The sequence below is a fragment of the Rattus norvegicus genome, chromosome 1 (genome assembly GCF_036323735.1).
Source record: "Rattus norvegicus strain BN/NHsdMcwi chromosome 1, GRCr8, whole genome shotgun sequence".
NCBI lineage: Eukaryota > Metazoa > Chordata > Mammalia > Rodentia > Muridae > Rattus > Rattus norvegicus.
Genome location: NC_086019.1, coordinates 215,267,277 through 215,289,536, shown reverse-complemented (window position 1 = coordinate 215,289,536; position 22,260 = coordinate 215,267,277). Strand labels below are relative to the sequence as shown.

At 48.0% G+C, this 22,260-nt stretch overlaps 2 protein-coding genes and 1 long non-coding RNA gene across 7 annotated transcripts; 1 reads left to right on the top strand and 2 right to left on the bottom strand.

Moving 5' to 3' along the window:
- The first annotated feature begins 51 nt into the window (after positions 1-51).
- Positions 52-5,323, top strand: LOC134483968 (uncharacterized). Its single transcript, XR_010061196.1, has 2 exons — positions 52-311; positions 4,994-5,323. It is a non-coding gene; the product is annotated as an uncharacterized LOC134483968 (long non-coding RNA).
- On the bottom strand, positions 668-11,735 carry Tut1 (terminal uridylyl transferase 1, U6 snRNA-specific). Of its 5 annotated transcripts, none has more exons than NM_001033901.1 (9): positions 11,558-11,651; positions 10,212-10,402; positions 6,476-6,791; positions 5,532-5,632; positions 4,411-4,883; positions 2,685-2,794; positions 2,441-2,551; positions 2,193-2,285; positions 668-1,839 (listed from the first exon to the last, which is right to left on the bottom strand). In NM_001033901.1, exons 1-9 carry the CDS (start codon positions 11,637-11,639, stop codon positions 716-718), a joined length of 2,601 nt encoding a protein of 866 aa, NP_001029073.1. In that variant the 5' UTR covers positions 11,640-11,651; the 3' UTR covers positions 668-715. The 5 variants fall into 5 exon arrangements, 4 of the variants coding, with proteins under 4 accessions (NP_001029073.1, XP_063127685.1, XP_063127683.1 ...); XM_063271615.1 differs by lacking the exon at positions 11,558-11,651 and adding an exon at positions 11,076-11,551; XM_063271613.1 differs by lacking the exon at positions 10,212-10,402 and having other exon boundaries at positions 11,558-11,725.
- Positions 11,736-13,528: 1,793 nt separating this feature from the next.
- Positions 13,529-22,251, bottom strand: Mta2 (metastasis associated 1 family, member 2). The gene is made up of 18 exons (NM_001100740.1): positions 21,841-22,251; positions 20,679-20,746; positions 20,307-20,400; positions 18,671-18,788; positions 18,468-18,531; positions 18,199-18,316; positions 17,824-17,926; positions 17,541-17,640; positions 17,239-17,427; positions 17,071-17,145; positions 16,891-16,949; positions 16,587-16,684; positions 16,329-16,468; positions 15,733-15,961; positions 15,312-15,401; positions 14,748-14,866; positions 14,498-14,646; positions 13,529-14,293 (listed from the first exon to the last, which is right to left on the bottom strand). The coding sequence occupies exons 1-18, from the start codon at positions 21,866-21,868 to the stop codon at positions 14,128-14,130; spliced, it is 2,007 nt and encodes a 668-aa protein (NP_001094210.1). The 5' UTR covers positions 21,869-22,251; the 3' UTR covers positions 13,529-14,127.
- Between the last annotated feature and the right edge of the window lie 9 nt (positions 22,252-22,260).

Sequence of the window (22,260 nt, the reverse complement as noted above, 5' to 3'; positions counted from 1 at the left end):
GACGGAGCTCGCCGAAGGAGGGGAAAAGTGTGAGAACCTGGCGGAAGCACCGCCCCTCCACGGCTGGCACCTGGAACCTACGACTATAGGAACTGCTGCAAGGAAGGGGTGACAATTTACTGAATTCATTTTGTTCCTGCTTGGGTTTTTCTATAAAGGGATGTCTGTTCAGCTGGGGCCCAGGGCCGAAAACATCTGAAAGCAGGTCTGCTCCGATTAAACTCAATGCTTTTAAAACTTCAACAAAGCAACGCGGACCACTTGCCACGTCGCCTGCACCTCTCAGGCTTGGCTGCGCCCCAGAGAGTCGGGTAAGGCAGCCCAGTTCTGATACAGTAATTTACACATACCAAAATTTGAAAATCTTGTATCCAACTTATGAGCAGTTTGAACTCTTTCATGTAAAAAGATAGAAAAGAAACCCTAAACTCGAATTTGTGGTGGTTCCCATCAACTGGAGCAGCAGGACAAACCCTGTATAGGCAAACCTTATTAGAAATCAATGCCTTTGCCTCGTGGTGGTGGCAATCACTATGAAAGTGTTATGAAATGGGAAGGAGAGCTCTGAAGTAGAATTAATAGGACTGTTTTAGGGTACTTAGGGCAGAGGCTACCCTAAGGCGAAGAGAAAAGGTGTTCCCAGGAAGAAAACAGAAGTTGTCCAATGTCTGTTTGAAATAAACTAGCAGCTTTATTGCTTTTGAGGCTTGGCTCCTCACTTGAGGAGATTTTTAAGTGCTTGAGGGATAAAAACCTGTAGAAAATGATGAAGACCAGGGAACAGGCCTTGGGGATCCTGGAGGGGTGCCACAGTGAGTGTCTGCTCAGCTTGGGAGGCCGATGCCACAAAGGTGAGGAGGGGCTCCCCCTGTAGCCTCTGCTGCTCACTCTTTGGTCCCTTCAGTTCCTGGGTTACTCGTGCTTCCACTGCCAGCCACTCTGCTCCGGTGCTGGGACCTCCTCTGCCTTCTTCCTTGGTTTGCTGCTGAAATCGTCTCCGGGCACGCCGCCTCCCCTGCCATATTTGGTGCCACAAGGCACAGCGCCAACTCACTGATGACGGGTGTGAAGCCTCCTTCTCTGTCTCACCGGGGGACCCTTCTCCAGCCCCCTCAGGTTCCATGGGATTCTGCTCAGCAGTCTTGTCTAGACATTTTGCAGTCATCAGGGGCAACTCCCCTGGTGGTCCACAGTGCAACAAGGCCCAGTCCTGAGGTGTCTCTCGCAATTCTATTACCATTTCTTCTACCTCATTTTCACTGTGGTCCCCTGCACATCCCTGTGGCTCCTCTTTCCCTTCCTCACAGCTCTTTTCTTGCCCACTAAGTCTTGGTCTTTTGTTTGCCCCTCCCAGGGGAGAGTCTTTAGATCTGGCACCTTCCGACCGTCGTCTCTTGGTTCCCTGTTCTATATGGCATCCTAGTGCTTCCCTTAACACACTCACCAAAGCTGTAATGATCTGTGGAAAGGGGGCAGAGGGTAAGGGGATAAGCTTGGCAGAGAGCAGGGAGCTAGGGGAGCTGGGCTGCAAAAGTGGGAGCAGTCCCCAGTCCCGGCCCCGGGAGGAGCGCTGCTGGTACTGGAGACTCCGGCAGTAACTAGCTGCTGCTCCACAACTGCTCTGCAGACGCTTAGCCACGCGGCTGGTCACATTGGCTGCAACATTGTGACTCAGATCAAAGGGGTCCTGGAGATTCATGGGGCCAAGGCGCAGCCCTTCCCAGAGATCAGAAGGCAGGCCCCCTGCCACCATCAGTGCCTGACCTTCCCGCAGGGACAGCAGGGAGCCAGAAAGATCCCAGCAAGACACGCAGGAGAAGAACTGGGCCAGCAGGGAACCTGATGGAAGCAGAGTAGAAAGGGGTCACCTGGAAGCCATTAACTGGGACATCCCTGCAGCTACTTCAGTGGGAGTGGGACTCTGTCCCCTTCACAGGGCTTCAGAAGTATCCTGAGAAGCCCAGTTCCTCAGCCATGTCCTGCCCCAGATGCTTCTGCTTGCCCTAGAGAGCAGTGAAACTGGGGAATACACCTCTTACGTGCCTGCCCAAGATAAGTGTTTTTTTCATCCACAAAACAGCAACCATAGGCTACTGTAAAGACCATGGATTGCACACAACAAGTATGATCTTTGTCCCCTATTCGTGAGCCTATCATCACTATCAGTTTTCATCGAGGTTCCCCAGACTTACTGAGAGGCTCTACGTTGGTGCTGGGCTCCAGTCTTGAGGCATCCTTAGGGAAGCTACAGTCCCAGCCATCAACTTCTACCTGCTCCCCTTCACCTGTGACAGTAAGACGAGACCATCAGCCTGGAGCCAGGAAGATTGGGCATGTAGAAAAACAGGTGGTAGCTGAGATCTCATTCCGGGGAGGGCATCTGAGTGTGAAGGGGTGAGAAGAAGCTGAGGTCGTGACAGTAGAGGCTGTTCTGCAGTACCTGATCTCTGCGTAAGCTGGGCCACAGTAGGAAGCACTGGAGGGTCTCTGGTCTGAAGGAAGTAGATCACTAACAACGTCAAGGCGTAGTTATTGAGAAGGGGGCCGCCCCCTGAGTAACAGCAATAATTCCAGTTAGGAAGAAGCATTTACAAGCCCTGGTTCCTGTGCCCACCTCTTTTTTTCCTTGATAAATCCCTGCCTTTGTCTGACACAAGCTCTGCCCAGTCTGTCCCCATTCTTACCTGACAGCCCATTATGCTGAGCCCAGCAGCGTAAGGTATACACAAGGGGCCGGACTCGACTATCCATCTCAGAGCATAGGTTCAGGAAGCGGGAATTATACAAGGCCAACCTAAGACATTGGCGTTAAACAAAGGTGTTAGAGTGTAGGAACTCTTGAAACCTAGTATCCCTCTTCCTTTCATTAGACTTAGCAGATAGAATAAGATCAGAAGAAATTTTCTCAAAGTTTTGCTGACATAATGGTCTTTTGAGGGAGTATGCGAAAGAATGTTAATGAGATCTAGGGATGGCTCAATGGTAGGACATTTTACCCAGCACTGATGAAGCCCTGTGTTATATCCTGAGCCTAGGGATGGGGTAGAGGGGAGTACGTATCAACTGAACCTTAGGCAATACTACATTCCAAATGCTCATCCTGTACAGTCGCCATTCATAAAACATGCTGTTTATTTATATAGGACTGCTCAACAGCCAGGTGTGGTAGCACATGCCTGTAATTCCAACACTTAGGAGATTGAATAGCAATATAGAGACACTGCCTCAAAGACACAGGACCAGTGAGATGGCTTGGTGGGTAAGAGTGCCACCAAGACTGACACCCTCAGTTCAATCCCTAGGAATTGTGTTACAAGGAAGAGAACTGATCCCCACATGTTGTTCTCTGACTACACTCAAGATGAGATGCACACACAAATACATGGTTTAAGATGTTTCTGAGGGCTGGAGAGATGGCTCAGTGGTTAAGAGCACTGACTGTTCTTCCAGAGGTCCTGAGTTCAATTCCTAGCAATCACATGGTGGCTCACAACCATCTGTAACGAGCTCCGGTGCCCTCTTCTGACATGCAGAACACTGTGTATATAATAAATAAATAGATCTTTAAAAAAAAAAAAAAAAAGATTTTTTTTGTTTTTTTTTTTTCTTTTTTCTTTTTTTCGGGAGCTGGGGACCGAACCCAGGGCCTTGCGCTTGCTAGGCAAGCGCTCTACCACTGAGCTAAATCCCCAACCCCAAAAGATGTTTTTGAAACAAAAAATACTGTTTTTTTTTTTTTTTTTTGAGCCTTTGGGGGAAGAAGCAAAGTAGCAAGAATAGTTTATTCAACGCAAACGGATAATACAGATCAGAAAGAGATCCGCAGGCCACATAAATGAGAGTTCAGGGGCCCAATTATACTTTGGGGCCTCCTTTAATGGGGTTCAAGAGAAGGCATTTGGTTGCATAGACCTTAATATACAAAGAAACAAAGCATGGAGTAGAGGAGGAGGAAGCGAGGGAAAGAGCTGTTCACTTTTAACCTGACAGTTCCTAGATTTATGTAGCTACTGAACGCTTTCCTTTGCCTTTAACCCTGACTGAGGAGGCACAGGCCTCCGAGCCCAGTTAGTCTGGTCTACACAGTAAGACTGAAAAGCAGCACTGCAGAATAGAGCATAGCTACACATGCCTGTAACCCCAGGACTCAGGAAGTCAAGGGAGGAGAATCAGAGGCTTGAGGCCAGTCTAAAGAATGGAGCAAGACCCTGACTCAAACACATAAACTCTAAAGAAAAACCAACACTGAAATGGAAGCCAGGTGGGAGGTCTCATTCGTGAAGTAAGCATGACTGAAATAAAAAATTCAGCTTATGCCCAATTCAGCACACATAAGCCCTTCCACATCAGGACCCCCTCCTCATACCTAAGACCTTAGAGCCAGCCTTTTTCAACCCCACACGAAAGTACCGGTTACTGAGGGAGATGTCTCCATGAAGACCTGAAGGCCGATGACAGAACTTGACCACAGGACGCCTGGCAGAGGGCACAGTTTGGACTCGGTACACTCCAGGGACACAGCCACGGAGAATAGATCCCACCAGCTCTAACACTGCTGTTGCCTCCTCCTTCTCGTCCTTTGAGGCTTCTGCTAATTCTAGCTCCTTCCTGTGTTTCCCCTCTCCCCTGTCCTCCTCCAGTGGGGAAACTGGAGGCAGGGACTGGGGAGAGGTGACAGTGTCAGAGCCCAAAGCAGAGTCTGGGGTCTGTGGTGCCAGAGAAGAAGGGGTTTCAAAGTCCAGGGCTTCAGAATCTTGGAGAGATGTTGGAGACAGTGAGTCTAGAGAAGCTGGGGTGCAGGCCAGCACTTGAGGATCCAGGGAAGAAGCAAGGGTTGAGTCCAAGGACGAAGCCTCTGGAAGCTTTGGAGTCTGTGGGTCTGGCTGTAGTGGAGATAAAAGGGAGTGAAGATCCCTCCCCCTGCCCCTCCTCCAATGTACAGGCTTTGCCCTGCAGCCTTACATAACTCATTTACATAACTCATTTTCAACAGTCCTCGGAAGCCAGGCAATGGTGGTGCATGCCTTGGATCCCAGCATTCTGCAGTGGAATCTGATGCCCTCTTCTGGTGTGTCTGAAGACAGCTACAGTGTACACATATACATAAAATAAATAAATCTTTTAAAAACAAAATCAGGAGCTGGAGAGATGGCTCAGTGGTTAAGAGCACTGACTGCTCTTCCAGAGGTGCTGAGTTCAATTCCCAGCAACCACATGGTGGCTCACAGCCCTCTGTAATGAGATCTGATGCCCTCTTCTGGTGTATCTGAAGATAGCTACAGTGTGTTCATATATAATAAATAAAAACAAAACCAGTCACAAAGACTTTCGAAATATCTTATCTTCTATGACACTGTTACCTATCCCATGCCAACTCACTTTACTGTATCTAATGCATATCCATCCATATCCACATTCTCACAATTACAGTAAGGCCTCTGGCTAAGAACAATTATGTACTCGTGAAACTAAAACATCAGAGTATAGGTTTGCCTCACGTCACGTAACTGCATGCTCCCCTACTCACTCACCTGGGGCTCTTCCATATCTCCCAAGTCCAAGAAGAGGTCGAGATCACAGCCATGAACATCAAAGCTATTGACAGAAGAGCCAAAAGGATGGACCACACAGCCTAGGTAGCAAAGAGTAAAGATCAAAAGATATTAGGGGACTGGCAAGATGGCTTAAAAGGTAAAGGTCTGATAAGCTGTCTGATCCCCAGGACCCATGCAGTAGGAGAGAACCAACTCCTAAAAAACTCTACCCTGGGGCTGGAGAGATGGCTCAGTGGTTAAGAGCACCCGTCTGCTCTTCCTGAGGTCCTGAGTTCAATTCCCAGCAACCACATGGTGGCTCAAACCATCTGTAAGGAGATCTGATGCCCTCTTCTGTTGTGTCTGAAGACAGCTACAGTGTACATATATATAATAAATAAATCTTTAAAAAAAAAAACTCTACCCTGCAAAAGCATGTGTGTCACTTGTGTGCACATATAATAAAGAAGGGTAAAAAGGCAGGGAGGTCTCGGTCAAGAACATACTGAAGGGCTGGAGAGATGGCTCAGTGGTTAAGGGCACTGACTGCTCTTCCAGAAGTCCTGAGTTCAAATCCCAGCAACCACATGGTGGCTCACAACCATCTGTAATGAAATCTGATGCCCTCTTCTAGTGTCTGAAGACAGTTACAGTGTACTTATAGATAATAAATAAATAAATTAAAAAAAAAAAAAGAACATACTGAAGTACAAAGAAGAGCAAGCAAATGAAACACAGCTGACGAAGGATTGGGGCATTTAAAATGGGGGATGTGGGGTTGGGGATTTAGCTCAGTGGTAGAGCGCTTGCCTAGGAAGCGCAAGGCCCTGGGTTCGGTCCCCAGCTCCGAGAAAAAAAAAAAAAAAAGATTCATTAAAATGGGGGATGAGGAGACTGACAGAGGTGTGAGAGAGCGCTCAGAGTTAGAGCAGGACACTCACCAGGAAAGAACTCTGTGAAGACCTCCTGCATCAGGGCCACAACAAGGGTCCGAAGCTGCCGCTCAGCCTCAGACAACTCCCTCAGTTCCACAAGCTTCACCATCTGTGCCCCTACATCTGCGGCCTCAGCCAGTGCTTGGGCCAGCTGGTGACTATTTGAGTCCACTCCTTTGGGAGACTTGGAAGCTGGGCTCTGGAACTCCTTCTGCTCCCTTGGCCGGACACGCAGTGTGTGTCCCCCAAGGCTGTGCTTGGGCTGAGATAAGACAGCCTCCCGAGCACTTATGTCTCCCATCTCCACGATGGCAAACACCCCCTGAAAAACCACGAGAGACAAAGATGATGGCTTGGCAGTCAAGAACCCATGCATATGTTTGAAAAGTGGACGAGAATCTTTGAAATGGGAACCAGCCCATATACTGGGAATATTTACTTGTTTTTGTAAGAGAGCACTTACTCAGATGAATAGGCTTCACCCTTATCCCATACATTTTATCCCAGGTTGTTAATTAAAATTCCATCTATTGCCTTCTACGCTTCACAATAACTTAATTTCACAGGTTAAAACAAGACCCATCAAGCCATGCTTGGTGGTACATGCCTGTAAGCTCAGACTCAGGAGATAGAGACAGGGCCTGGTGGGATGGCCCAGGCGATAAAGGTATTTGCTCCCTAGCCTAATGATCTGAATTTTAGCTCCCTGGGACTCCTGGTAAAAGAATACAACAGACCACTGAAAGCTATCCTCTGACTTCTACATGTACCATGACCACTGAAAGCTATCCTCCGACTTCTACATGTACCATGACCACTGAAAGCTATCCTCTGACTTCTACATGTACCATGACCACTGAAAGCTATCCTCCGACTTCTACGTGTAACATGCATGTCCCCTGCTCACCTACCACACAGACACACAAAACAAATAAAATGTAACCAAAGAGCTGGACTGATGATGGCTCAGAGGTTAAGAGCACTGACTGCTCTTTCAAAGGACCTGGGTTTGGTTCCCAGCACCTCCATGGCAGGTCACAATCATCAGTTACTTTAGTTCTAGGGGATACAAAACCCTCTTCTAACTTTCAAAGGCACCAGGCACCCACAAACATGTAGGGTAAAACCCATACACATAGATCCTTTTCTTTTTTTAATTAAAATGCAATTTTAAAAAACTAAAGGAGTTAGAAAGATGGCTTAACAGTTACAGGTTTGGGTTGGGAGATGGCTCAGAGGTTAAGAGCACTGACTGCTCTTCCAGAGGTCCTGAGTTCAAATCCCAGCAACCACATGGTGGCTCACAACCATCTGTAATGGGACCTGATGACCTCTTCTGCAGTGTCTGAAGACAGCTGCAGTGTATTCATATGTAATAAATAAATCTTTAAAAAAAAGTTATGTTTGGTTCCCAATACCCAGGTTAATTAGTTCACAACCACCTGTAACTCCAGCTCTAGGGAATCTGATGCTGGCTTCTAGAGTTAAAGGCACTCGTGCACAACTTCACACACGCACGCACACTCACACATATACAGAAGTTAAAACAAAAACAAAATCTTGCCAGGCTTAGTGGTACACGCCTTTAATCCCAGTTGGGAGGCTACGTTACACAGATCTCTGAGTGTGCAGCCAGGCTGGTCTGCCCATCAAGCTCCAGGACAGCCCCAGGGCTGGAGAGAGAGAAAGACTGTCTCAAAAGAAAGCCAGTAAAGCTGGGGCATGGTAGCACACCCTTAGTCCCAGCACGTGGGAAGCAGAGGCAGGTGGAGCTCTGTGAGGTCAAGATGAGCTCTGCCTACAGAGCAGTCAGTCCAGGACAGCCAAGGGCTACATAGAGAAACCTTTCTTGAAAAAAGAAAAAAGAAAAGAAAACAAACAAACAAAAAACAAACCAAATCTTTTTAAAAGGAGAGGAGATGGCAGAAAGATCAGGAGCTCAAGGCCAGCTTCAACTACATAACAAGTTTGAGTCCAGAGAAATGGAAATTTTTACTCTCAAAAAAAACCAAAAATCAAAGTATAACTTTTTCTAGCTGACTCTTTTTTTTTTTTTTTTTTTTGGAGCTGGGGACCAAACCCAGGGCCTTGCGCTTCCTAGGTAAGCACTCTACCACTGAGCTAAATCCCCAGCCCCTCTAGCTGACTCTTTTAACAATAAGAATCCATGGCAGGGGCCTAGCAAGCCCAAGGCCCTGGGTTCGGTCCCCAGCTCCGAAAAAAGGAAAAAAAAAAAAAAAAAAAAAAAAAGAATCCATGGCAGGGAGAGTTCCTATGTGGAATTCTAGAGAAATCACTCACTGATTAAGAACACTTGGTGTGGGGCTGGAGCGATGGCTCAGTGGTTAAGAGCACTGACTGCTCTTCCCGAGGTCCTGAATTCAAATCCCAGCATCTACATGGTGGCTCTCAATCATCTGTAATGGGATCTGATGCCCTCTTCTGGTGTGTCTGAAGACAGCTACAGTGTACTTATATATAATAAATAAATCTTTAAAAACAAAACAAACAAACAAAAAAATAGTTGGTGCTCTTTCGAGGGACTGGAATTCAGTTCCCAACACTCATATCAAACAGTAGTTTGCAACCACCTGTAACTCCCGCTCCATACAGTCCAACGTCCTCTTCTGGCATACACATACACATGGCCACATACTGACACCCCCACACAAATATTAAAATAATAATTCATGTCAGGGTAAAGTGCTTTCCTCCAAACCTGACCCTGATTTCAATCCCCTGAACACTAATATGACAACAGAATCCCAAACGTTGTTCTCGGACCCCCATATTTACACCATTGACCATGCATGTGCACACATATTTTAAAAGAATACATGTTAGGCTCAAAATGCAGCTCACTGATAGAGTTGTGTGCATAAAACCTTGGAATTTTTTTAAGCCTTAGCACCAAAACATAATTAAAAAAAAAAAGAAAGGGTTGGGGACTTAGCTCAGTGGTAGAGCATTTGCCTAGCAAGCGTAAGGCCCTGGGTTCGGTCCCCAGCTCCAAAAAATAGAAAAGAAAAGAAAAGAAAAAAAAAAAAAAAAAAGAAAGAAAAACCTACCTGCTATTGCTAATATAAAACACACATACTCTAATAATAAGCCCTGTCTTCAAGAAACTTACTACCTAGGATTATATAATATTATATAATATATATGTGTGTGTGTGTGTGTGTGTGTGTGTGTGTGTATAGGTGTGTGTATATATTATATATATGAGCAGGAGCAAGGCAAATATGGCTGATTGTGGGTAAAATACAAGTTCATTTATGTCATCTGTTTCTATAAAGAGGCACTCTGCAAATAAGGACTGTAGTGTCAGCATAAAGACATTCAGATGAAGAAACTGATACCACTGAGAGGGCAAATGCCTTTAATTCCAGGACCAAGGAGGCAGAGCAGGTGAATCTCTGAATTCAAGGCCAGCCTGGTCTAGATAGCAAGTTCCCAGCCAGCCAGTTACATGGCAAAACCCATAGTTGCATGGTAAGTGCCCTGATACATACATACATACATACATACATACATACATACATACATGTTTGGTAAACAAGCTCCCCATAATTAATACTCGTGAATGAACATCCAAAGAGTGGAGATGTCAGAAGCTCACAAAACTGAAGCTACTCAATGTTCTGAAATGTCTACCAAGGACAAGCCAAAACGGACTGCTGGTTTCTCTCTGCATATGAAGCAAACCTGTCTGACACATTAATCCCAGAGCCATTCACTCTACCTTGTCCTTGTCCATAACAATATTGGCCACAGGGCCAAATGTCTGGAAGTATTCAGAGAGCTGAGCAGAGCCTACATCCCTGGGAAAGCCACTGACAAACACACTTCGAAGTCCCTGGGCCTTTCTGGTAGCTCGTAGTTGTACCAGATCCCGGTGCTTCCGGCCTTTCAAGTGGGCATCTAGGCTGGGTCCTGCAGAGACAATTGTCAGATATAAACATATAAAGTATCTCTTCCTGTACCTGTTCTCTTGCTCTGCTCCCTACATATGGAAATCTTCTGTTCCTTCAAAGACTGACAAAGGGTGATACTGGAACAGAGTTGTAACGCCTTCCACACTTGATATTCTTTCCCTTTTTCTACACTGCGTTCTGAAAGTGGTCTCAGTGAGAAAGGGCTAGAGTGCAGGTAGTTCTTAAGCTATCGATAAGCATTAAGTTGAGCGACATCTGTACATTGTAGAAATAACAAGTACCTTGTCCAAGGCCAAATATAGAAGAACTAAATAAATTAGGGTCCTGAATAATTCTCAGGAATAAAAAGTAGGTATTCCAAATGTATGGTTTTTCTCAGATATATGTTAGAAATGGTAATACCTAACACATAGGCATCATTCACATACAGCCTTCTGCTAAGTGTAGAAAATTAGCTATTAGTATTATTTTATCAGTCAGCTCCTTGATGCCATGGAAGTATGTAATGTGAACAAAGAAGGCTCCTAAGTTGCTGGCTTGCTCTAATGAGCAGAGTTGTTTGGGGTGATGAGGAGAGTGATTCACAAAGAAAACACCAGAAGGTCCTGTTTAGGGGAGATCACAATTACAGACATAAAAAGTAGGATCTGATGTGTCACTGAGCTGCTTACAATGTCACAGAATGATCTAGTCCACCTTCCAAACCTCGTTCCTCACTGGCATCTCCGGCACTCATTCAGGCCATGCTGTTTCACTCATCTCACTTCTGGAGAAATCTTCCACTAGGGAGTCTCCGATTTAATTACTGCTTTCTGTGATACCTCAGTTCTGTAAACATAACCTGGTGTACTGAAACTACCTCAGGCCAGGCAATGAGTTCCTAAATCCCCTTCCTACTCCGGAGACCAGCAAAGTACCAGAAACAGAAAAGGGATGACCAGTAGATGATTTTAAAGGGAATAATGAAACTTTCATTTTGGAGATTCTCCATAGTGGGAACGACAGGTCATATTTCCCCCACTCTCCGGTACCCTGGGATATGCTGAGTGAAAATAGGTGTTTGACCCTAACGCCAGCAAAAAAACAATAACAAACAAACCTAAATAACCCTAACTTTCACTAGCACCCGCCCCCCTCACTAGCCACCGCTTACGGTTGGCTGTAGTAACATCGCAGAGGCAGCAGCGAAAGCGGCCACGCGGCAGCGATACAACATCCGAATCCACCGCCGCCATAGCCACTCTCCGGTAGGGACCGCCTACAACCTATTCCGCAAGCACCGGAACACACAAGTAAAAATTGTAACGTGCTGGGAAGTAACTTCCGTCAATGCAGTAGGAAGTGACGTTATGTCCTACGCTACCCTATTCCTCCAGAAACCTCGTTCTTAGGGTTGAGAGTTCCTGCTCTAAAACTCTTCCAGGAAAAGCCGCCCCTCGACTTTGCTTATTGGCCTACAATTAGTGCTTCGTTTCACTCCAGCGTTGATTGGCCCGAAGAATCGTGAATATTCATTAAGCAACCACAAAGGCGCGCTTGCTTCTTGACAGCAGAGGTCCTCCTTTGCCAAGTGTTGGCGGGCGATCTGTACCTTCTTTTCACACAACTGCCCCCTCAATCTCTTATTTTACCCTGCTAATAGAAGCAGAGGGTGGGTGTTTCCAACCCTTTGCCTTGTGGAGCTCAGGGACTCTCACATCCTCAGGTCAGTTGCTTTCTCTGAAGCCGGATCCTTCTGCAAGACAAATGTTCTCCGCGCTGTCTGTCCCTGTCCCTCCCACCCCCATCAGCTGGATTCAATGAGGACAACCACAGATGGCTACGACCTCAGTCTGCCAGTTTCTTGCACAGATGTAGTTTGAATGAAGTATATTAACGAGGCCCATTTCAAGGCAGTACAATGAAGAACAGAATACAGTGACAAGAGAGAAACACATTCAAGGAGGTGGAGCGGGAAGTGTAGCAGATCTCCAATCGGAATGAGTCTTGTAGGTTCAAAAGCAGAAGAAAGTACGAAAGCTGAACACACAGGGATCGTAATGAAATGGAAGGGCTGTCAGGTGAGCTCAGCACCTTGTGCTGCGATTATCAGTCGCACAGTAGACCTTAGGCAGAAAACCAGTCTGCGACCTTGGTTGAATCACCAATGAGGCCTTGTGTCCCTCCTTATTGGACCCTGCTCAAGCATCTGATCCTTGTGTCAAACCAAAAGAGCAGACCAAACCAAAAAACGTAGAGACTACTGTACACTTAATGGCAGGGGCAGTTACTAAGGTTGGTCGTGCTAACCCTGAGGCAGCAGTCTATATACATACATACACCACTGAGCTTGAATTGCAGTCTTGCAGTACCACACCTAAACCACTAAGGTAGAATGCATCTGTTTTGTTTGCTTTCAAGAGTCTCTCCCTTTGTAGACTGGACGAGCCTCAGAACTCAGGGATCTGCCTTTGTCTGCCTCCCCATTGCTGAAATTAAAGGTGTGTGCCGACACCACCAGCACCTAGTGGGGTACATCTTACCCTGGTTGCTAGCATTTCCTAGAATGCCAAAATGAAAGAAAAGGCAAGGCTGAGGGAGTAGGTGGCTCAATAGTAGAGCCCTTGCCTAGCACACACCAGACCCTGGGATCAACTCCCCAGCATCAAAAGGGAGAAGTGGGTAACAGGAAGACATTCTCACACCTTTCTGTGGAGACTCAGAGCCATTAGAGAGCTTTGAATGAATCCAGATCAAGATACTGCTTGCACTCCAGCCCCAATGGGAGAAGCTTTAGTCCCACAAGAAGGCTAGCTGGCACAGACTACCTCCAGTCCCACTGCTTATCTCGTAAAGCTGTTCCTAGAACAAGCACCATCTGTACCTCTTTCAATGTCCTTTGTCCTCTATTTCCCCTCAAAGATACCCCCAACACACACACACACTCTCACAACACACACACTCTCTCACACACACACACACACACTCTCTCTCTCTCTCTCTCTCTCTCTCACACACACACACACACACACACACACACACACACACACACACACACACACAGCAGCAGCAGAAAACAGCTGAGCCTGGAGGAGCTGAAGAAAAGAGCTTTTTATTCGTCACTATAAGAACCAATTACAGAATCTGAGGTTAAAAAACAGACAAAAGATCTTTATTTCTGAGAATTGGCATATAAAAGGCAGAGGGAGAAAGGGGAGGGAAGAAGAGTGAGCATGGGCTGGGGTTGATGCCAGCTTAGGGCCCTCAAACTCCAATAAGGAAAGTCCGGACACCGGACAGTAAGAGTAACCCCCCCATCCCCAATAGAAAATAAAGAAAAGAGACATGGCAGTGTACTCCCCCTTCCCCCTGCCAGGGACCAACACCTGATATGTTTACTCTTCCCTTCCTCCATCCTTTTACAAAGGAAGGTAAATTTTTAAAAAAATTAAAAAACCCTCCCCCCAACTGTCCAAACCCACTGTGGGTCCCAGGCCCCAAATAGGGTAGGTACACACAAGTAAGTTCCTATAGGCTGTTTTCCATCACAGGCATGGAGAAGCCCAAAAAGGGGAGATACTGGCAGTAACACCAGAGGGTGTTCAACCCCTGCAAGGACACACGCACACCAACTCCAACCCTCCCTCACTCCTTACTCCCTTTGATACCAAAAGGAATGAAGATTTGTATGCCCTGGGCAACCAACCCTTTACCTCTCATCCCACCTCCCTTCCCCTAAGATGCTCAATCCTCCAGGACAATGGGCTCATTGGTGCTAGCAGGATGTGAAGATGCCGGCAGAGGAACTGGGGGCCGCACTGTCATCAGCGCTGTCTTCACCTTCAGGGGTAAGTTGGGCCTTCGAGCAGCTCGGCGCATTTCCAGGTGAGTTAGAGCTTTCCTTAAAGCCCTGGCCAAAAAGAGCAAGACAGAAACAGGGAGGCTTGAGGAGCAGCAAGACTCAACCAGATAAAACTCCACAATGCACTCTACAGTTCTACCCTCGCCTCATTCTGCTGTGCACCTCTCTTTCTCAGACACTCCTACAACTTCCAATGCCCGCCAACTTGATCGTCAGCCTCTCAGCCCCTCCCATGGTGGACTCCCTCCCTACCTGGTATCCTTTGTGGCCACAAATACCACTGGATTGGGAGCATCAGCAGGGTTTAGTTTCTGACGCTTGGCTGCTGGCTGTGAGCTTGAACGAATCCCTGAAGCCAGAGGCCTTCCATTGGCAGAGAAGGGAACCCCTGCCCCTGCCATCTGGAAAAGGACATGGTGTACATGAAGGAGCTACCTTCCTTAGACTCCTACTAGAAATAAAAGCCCACCCCATTCAGCCTTCCCAGTCCACTGTCACTCACAGTCTCATAGGAACGTTTCACCATAATGCCCCCCAGGCCTCGATTCTGGGTCAGCTGGTTTCTGTTGATTGGTGTCTTGGTGCCCCGAGGTGTTTTTGGTTTCAGAGGTGCCTGAGCCACTATCAGCAGAGGAAGAAGGGAGATGAAATAGAACAAGACCTTCTCATTACCATTCTTTCTTCCCTCTCTACCCTGACCAGTTGTTTACCCTAATGGCCTAAAGATTAGTAATGGAGAAAAAGGTCTATCAAGCTACTTAATCAAATTTTAAAAAACATGTTTCAGATCAGAAAATACTTATGTAAAGCCACTACTATGCCAGAGATGGAGCTCAATGGTAAATACTTGACCAGAATACATGAGGTTCTGGGTTTTGATCTACAGCACCACCACCAAAAACCAATTATCACAAGAAGCACCATAATAAGAGAACACACACACACACACACACACACACACACAGTTTATGTGGACTCAGTGTGAAAGGAAAACTCTGAGGAAGAAAAGACTCTTAGCTGGCAACCTTCCACCCACCCTGGATTGAGTGTAGTTCCCATCTCCTACCCAGATCTTTGACAATAGCTGCCAAGGGCAGTCTCGCCAGGGGGTGAATCTTCAACGGTGTCTTGGCAGCCTTAGGAAGTCGGATAGAGCCTGGAGAAGAGAGAAGAGCCTCTGGGCATTCTGCAGCTTTGTTTTGGGTTTTTGAAATGGTTCTGCAGTGAAGTCCCAGCCTAGAACTTGCTTATCATCCTGCTGACTCCACTTCTCCACTGCTTGGTTACCGGCATGTGTAACAATGCCTAGCCTTGTTTCTTAAGATTGGGTCCTACTATTTAATCCAGGCTAGGCCGGAGCCATTACATAGCCTGGTCTAACAGGGACTGAGGTAGCTATATCCTGTCTCAGCCTGAGGGCTTATGTTCTAAGCATACACCATCAGACATGGCAGATCAAAGCCTCTGCACTAGCACGCAGTCCTTACACTCTGCCTTGATGGCGTTGGCATTGATGGGGGCATAGGGTCTTCGGGCAGCCCTCCTTGGCTGTAACAGGTCTCTGCACATCCGTCTAGCAAGACGAGTCAGCTTTGTGGTCTGGAGCAAGAAAGTTTGCCTGTTCTTAGCCAGCAACTTAGCCCGGTTAGCACTGGTTGTATAGGGGGAGAGACTTTGGGCTTCAGGTCTGGATAAATGACCTCTTGAGTGTGGCTCCTGGAGGAATGATACATAAAGAAGAGAAAAGGCAAATCAACACTGCAGCTCTGTCCTCCATCACCTGCAGACAGCAAACTTCCTACCTGACCTCTTCACTGAAACCCCTGCCGACCTTCCTGGCGTCCCAATACTTAGCAAGTGCTCCTGCCCATTTGACAGTCTCCATGGAAGAAGTCAAAGGTCTTCTGACTTGTACCCAAGTTCACACCGTAAGCCCCGCTCTCCCCATCCCATCCGGCATGTTCTTGCAGTGATTCTTTTCCATTTGTTGAGACAAAATCTAACTATGTATACCAGGCTGGCCTCTAACTCAGAGACCCACGTGCTCAGTCACCAGGCCAAGCTCCCACCCACTGGTTCTTACTGTGGTGCCCCGAGCAGCCCCTTCAAGCTGGGTCGGTGTCTTCAGCCCCCCATACTTCTTCCAGTAAATCCAACAGGAAGCACAAAGTCGGCACTGCATGTTAGGTGGGCCCCAAGCATACCACTGGGCAGACTGTGTGGCTACAGGAGCAGAGAGAAGGGAAATTTGTTGGCAGGAAATATGCCACCCAGCATCCTCAAATCCCTAGGACCCAAGGGCAACCCATCCCCAGCAGCCCTGTCCCTCGTTGGAACTCACTGTGGCAGCTCTCACAAGTCAGGCCTTTCTGGAATCCAGCCCCATTCATGCCAGGTTTTGAACCCACAGAAATGATCTGGTTAGGGTTTGGCTTAGTACTAATGAAAGAAACAAGAGGAGAAGGCAGATGCTAGTTAGGAAAATAACCCCTTGTGTCTCTCTCTCTAGAGTGCTGAGGACTAGGCCCACAGCCTTGTGCACATTAAGCCCATGCTTCTCACTGAGCTACAGCGCCTACGATTGGCTTCTGCTCCCTGCTTAACCCAATCTCTAAGGAAGACAGTCTCCCCTCTGCCATACTTACTAAGTGGGGATGTAGACCTGTTTTAGTTTGCTGTCTGCTTCAGCAGCTTTCAGTCTTTTCTAGAAGAAGAAAAGGAGAAAGAAATTCAGAGCATCTCAGTACAAAGGAAACCAAACAAAGCAAAAGGTAGAGGTAAGCAGATAGCCTCTGGCCCGGCCTCCCGGCCAGCCCTACCTTTACCTGCTGAATATACCGATCTGTGGTTTTCCACATGTAATAAAACTGGACTATGCTTGCAAGTGACTTCCAGGGTAGCTAAAACGAACAGCAAACAGAGGATGAGAAGGCATCCGACCTAGGCCCCGGCTCCTGCATTGATTGCTCTCACTTCTAGTCCTATTCACTTACAAAGTCCTGGCGGATGTCATTGAAATCCTTCCCATACTTCTCCAGAGCTTCTTCAAACAGCATAGCTTCAGAAGCAGACCATTCCTCCATCTCATCCCGACAGAGCACTGGACCTCCCTGTGGCACCAGGGTTGACATGGCCTTGGCCAAGTCATAGCCATTCCTTTGCAACGTGTCCATGGCATGGAACTACCAAAAATACAGAACGAATCTGAGGACTTGCTGCCCTTTAAGCACTTCTACCTCCTCCAAGACTCCCTCCTCCTCTGCTGCCCAACTGCTCTCCATCAACATGCGCTCACCAGGGTGATATCTCGGGACGCAGCAGCTGCACTCATGTGCAAGCTTGGCTGCCGGATTGAGCTGCTGCAGTCTAGGGCTCTGGCAAAGGTTCCCACGGCTCTAAGAAGAGATTGAGAAGTCAAGAAGGGAGGAGAAAAGTTCAAGCAGGTTCAGGAACTAAAGAGAAAAAAGAAAAATGCCCAGGTCTAAAACAAAGCCCACTTTGAAAAAAATAAAAATGGATGAGACTCAGAACTCAGTCCATTCCTCCCCAGCCCACCTTTCTGATCCACCCACCCTCACCGGGCCACCACGAGAAACTGATCGATCTGCCGGTCTGTGAGAGGGTTGTCTGGGTCCCAGACTTTCATCTCCATCTTCTGTTGGTTTCGATTATCCGATTCTCCTGAGGAAGCAAGCGATGGCATAGAGGGAGAGAGGGAAATAACTGAGCTCTTAGTCACTCACAATGGCTCTTCTTCCTCTTCTCTGCTTGGAGTCCATCAGGTCTCAGACCTCAGAAATCCCCTCCCAGCTGTGCCCACTTGTCTCTTTCAGGTTCCTAAGTCTCATTCTGTCAAAGTCACAACACAACACCTAGCAGATTGTGCACCGGTACCCCAAATCACGCCACAGACAGAAACGTTCATGTTCAAGCACTTCTGTTCCGTTGCTTACCCTCTGCCAAACGATCTGGGATCTCAGCTTGGAATTTGCAACCAACTCTGATCTCCCCTTGATCAGCCAGAAGTGTCTTCTGCACAGGGTCGAACACCAGTGAGTAAAAAAAGCAGTCCTGAAGGGGAAGAGAGGAGGTTGGTGGGAAGGAGTCCACTGAAAAGTGGGTCTACCCAGACTTCCCTGCTGAGGTCCTTTACCTCTTCACCTGTCTAAGCCTTTAGGAGGCAACATTTCCTCACCTCCCTCTTCTCTTAATACCTCCTCACCTCCTTTTCCAGATATTGGTTTAAGATATCCGTCTCGTTCAAGAGAGTCACACTGCACTTCCCCCTAAGAAAAAAAGACAGACCCAAAAAGTCCTGAATGAGCGACGCATCCCTTCTTATCTACCATCTCAATACACTACTCCTCTTCTCTCCATCTTTTAAATGAGGGCACGTAGGCCACAGTGACCCTGATCGTCCTATACCTTATGTGGGTGGCCGGTAATGATTCAAACTGCCGAGAAAGAAAAAGCTCTCGGTGCTTCAGTTGATGTCTCTGCTGCTCCGAGACCCCTGGCTGTTTTGATTCCTCCTCAAACTCCCCTAAAATGTTGAGGAAGAAACCAAGTCAGAAACTAACTCAGAAAACAGGCACCTTGCGCAAGGCCCTGGGTTCGGTCCCCAGCTCCGAAAAAAAGAACCAAAAAAAAAAAAAAAGAAAACAGGCACCTTGAACAGCTGGCCAGGCCAGGCCACCCTACCTCAGCTGCTGTACCTCACCTTCCTCGGGCCTCACTCTTACCCCACCAGCCTTTCCTTCTGGCTTATACCTCAGTGTGGATGTTCAGTCCTCTCTTTAACTCCATCAAAGGAAGTATCACATCCTTCTAATGTGAGAGCACACTGGTGCCACGGACGTGCACTCAAGCCTAGCTGCCAATACTGATGCCACACAGAAAGCACAAACGAAGCCGTGACACAGTGTGATGTCACATCAACTCTTTCTTGCACAACCAGCCCAAGGTCCTAAAACCCAGTTAAGAAGTAAAAATAGCACACATGGTTGCTGCCTGTTCACCAGCTTGCCACACTTCAGAACTAGTTGCTGTGTCTGAAACATCACACGCAACCTTATGCTCTTTCTCGCTCTACTTGGCTAATAATAGTTTGTGGGCTTTCAAGAAGAGCAACTCTGAAACCAGTGCCAACACCTTCCTCACCAAGAGGCAGCAGCTCACACTGAAGTCTTGGTAGAAACAGTTAACCTGGCTAAGTGCCAACCAAAGTGGAAGAGGACAGAAAATGTAGGCACATGTTTGTCGATGCATTGTTCCCCTGAAAAGTTGGGGGTACATTGCGGGGGGGGGGGGGGGGGGGTTGTCTCTGTGTGTATACTCTGGGAAACCCAGGGCTAGGGCAAGAAGGACCACACCCCCACTCCTTATGATTGGATAAGGCCAAGGTCAGCCCCTGCCAGATGGGGCTGGAAACCCCAAAGGGCCTAGAAACTTGGTAGGCACAGCTCATTAACCCTTTCACGACTATGGCCTGAAAAAGAATCTAGGAAGAAGAAAGGAGTTAAAAGAAACTAAGCAAAAAAAAGATAGAGATCACAGAGAAAATGCAGACAAAGCAAAAAGCAGTAAGGTTGGAATGGAGAGGAAAAAGAAGGCAGGAAAGCTCAAGAACTTCTCCTAGCTTCCTATCACCTCCATCACTCCCACTACAGCATAAGCCTCCTGCCTGTTCTGCAGGTTTCTCAAAACCTTCACCTTGACCATCACTCACTAACCACCGTCCCAAAGTCCCCACAATGTCCCCAGTGCCTCACTAACCGCTGTCCCAAAATGTCCCCAAGTGCCTGCTTCTCTAAAGCTCCTTTCATTTCCTATCTAAATATCTCCACACAGAAGCCACACTCTGGCTTTCCTTATCATGGTCTGCCCGCCCTGCTTCCAACCCCAACAAGTAACAACAGGCCTCCCTCCGCACACCAGGCACTTCCACCCCCAAACTCACGCCCTGCCTTGGGCCTGCTACCAGGGGAAACACCTGCAGGAACATGTCTAGTCCTCAGATCCTGGGGAGAGAGGAAGAGGGGTAACGCATGGAAGCACTCACTAGCATTGCTGTCCGCCAAGCTGTTGAGGCTACTAGAAATATCCCTTCGCCGGAAAAGGCAGACAACCTTTGCTTCCACATTTCCGTTTGCAGTCTAAAGGAGGGAGAAAAACATGACGAGGAAAACTGGCCATTTGAAAGTGAAGGTACACAGAGTCCAACAACAGCAGTATCTCCCTAAGGATCTACGTAGAAGAGACGGAAAGACTTAACATGAAGACAAAATTCAAAGATAATTTCAGGACCAATGAAAAGGGTCTCCATGAGTTTAAGATCAGCCTGGTCTACACAGCAAGTTCCTGGCAGCCAAGGTTACATAATAGAGAGACCCTGTATCCTGTATCTTTAAAAAAAAAAAAAAGCTTCACTCACCTTATTGAGCTCCTCAATCCGTCTAACCAGGTAAGGATTGCTGGAGGAGTTCTCAAAATAGACATAATCTGTAGAAGGGGGTGGGGAAGAAACAAGATGATCAGAGGAGAGTACCCAGAAGAGAAAGTCGGTCTGTGTGCACCAAAAAGAGACAAAATTCTAGGTAGCGATGAAGTGGAGATGAAGTGGAGATGAAGTGGAGATGTGCGAGAAGACATTTAAGAAAATAAGTATTCGCCATTAGCTGGACAGCAGTGGCATACGCGTTTAATCCCAACACTCTGGGAGGCCGAGGCAGGAGGATCTCTTGCTTCATAACCAGTCAGTTCTACAACTCACAGTTCTGGGACAGACCGGGCTACACAGAGAAACCTTGTCTAGAAAGAAACAAGGAAAAAAGAAATCTGCCTCAAAAAGGAAAGAGAGAGAAAAAAAGGGGGTGGGGGAGGGGGAAGGAAGGAAGGGAGGATGAAAGGAAGAAAGGAAGAAAAAGAGATTATGGAAATACTTTGCCAGGCGGTGGTGCCACACACCTTTAGTTCCAGCAGTCAGAAGGCAGAGGCAAGCGGATCTCTGAGTTCGAGGCCAGCCTGGTCTACAGTATAAGTTCCAGGACAGCCAAGGCTACCCAGAGAAGAAACCTTGTCTAGAAAGAACAAGGAAAAGAGGAGGAAATGAGTTTTTACCCCCTACACCTGCAACAACCAATTCTAAAGTCAGATCTTCACTCAAAAGTGGGACTTAAGAGATAAGAACAGGGGCTTCCCTGGAGTCCAAAGAACTTTGCACTGAAGTTGAACCCCTGTATCGGAGAATTGAGTAAACTGTTCAGGCCCCACCTTGGTGAACACACAAGACGCCACAGAAAAGAAAAACCCTGCGCGCCTGCCTCTCCAACGGCTGGCCCGGTGGTCACTCCGGCGCCTTCCAAGGCCACTTCCAGCCCAGCGATCAAGTCGCGGATCTCAGAGCACCGTTACGGCTGCAGGTATGTCTCTGCGGTAGACTCTGAGCCCGACAGCGTCGCCGCCGCGGAACCACAGCTCGGTTCCGGTTCCGGTCGGTGCCGCGGCCCGTACAACCCCAGATGTGGCTCCCCCGCGCTTACGGACACCGAGTCTCCCTGGTCCCGGCCTCAGCCTTTTCCGCCCAGGGTACTCACCTCCTACCCGGTACATGTTAGCCGCCATGGCCGTTCCCGCCGCCGCCTCCGGCCACACAAAGAGGTCCGGGAGGCTCGCGGGGGCAAAGCTCAGCTCCAGACGAAGCCCCCAGCGCGGGGCTGACGCTTCGCGGAAGTGTCGATGGGGCCCGAGCAGCCGGCACCTCTGCTCACTCAGCCGTCGCGGTTCATCACTGCCCGCGCGACGACAACGCTGCTATAGCCTCACGCCGGGATACCGAGGCCGGCTCCGGTCTGCTCGCCTTCTTCCGGAACGAGCTCGGTTCCTGCCTGACCGGAGTCAGGTTCCGGCTCCTAGCGTCCTCACCGAGTCCCAGCAGACGTCGTGTGGTGCCAACCGCTGGGAAGGTTTGCCCTGCCCGCGTCCGGGTTCGCCTCCTTCCGGAACACCTTCGGCCG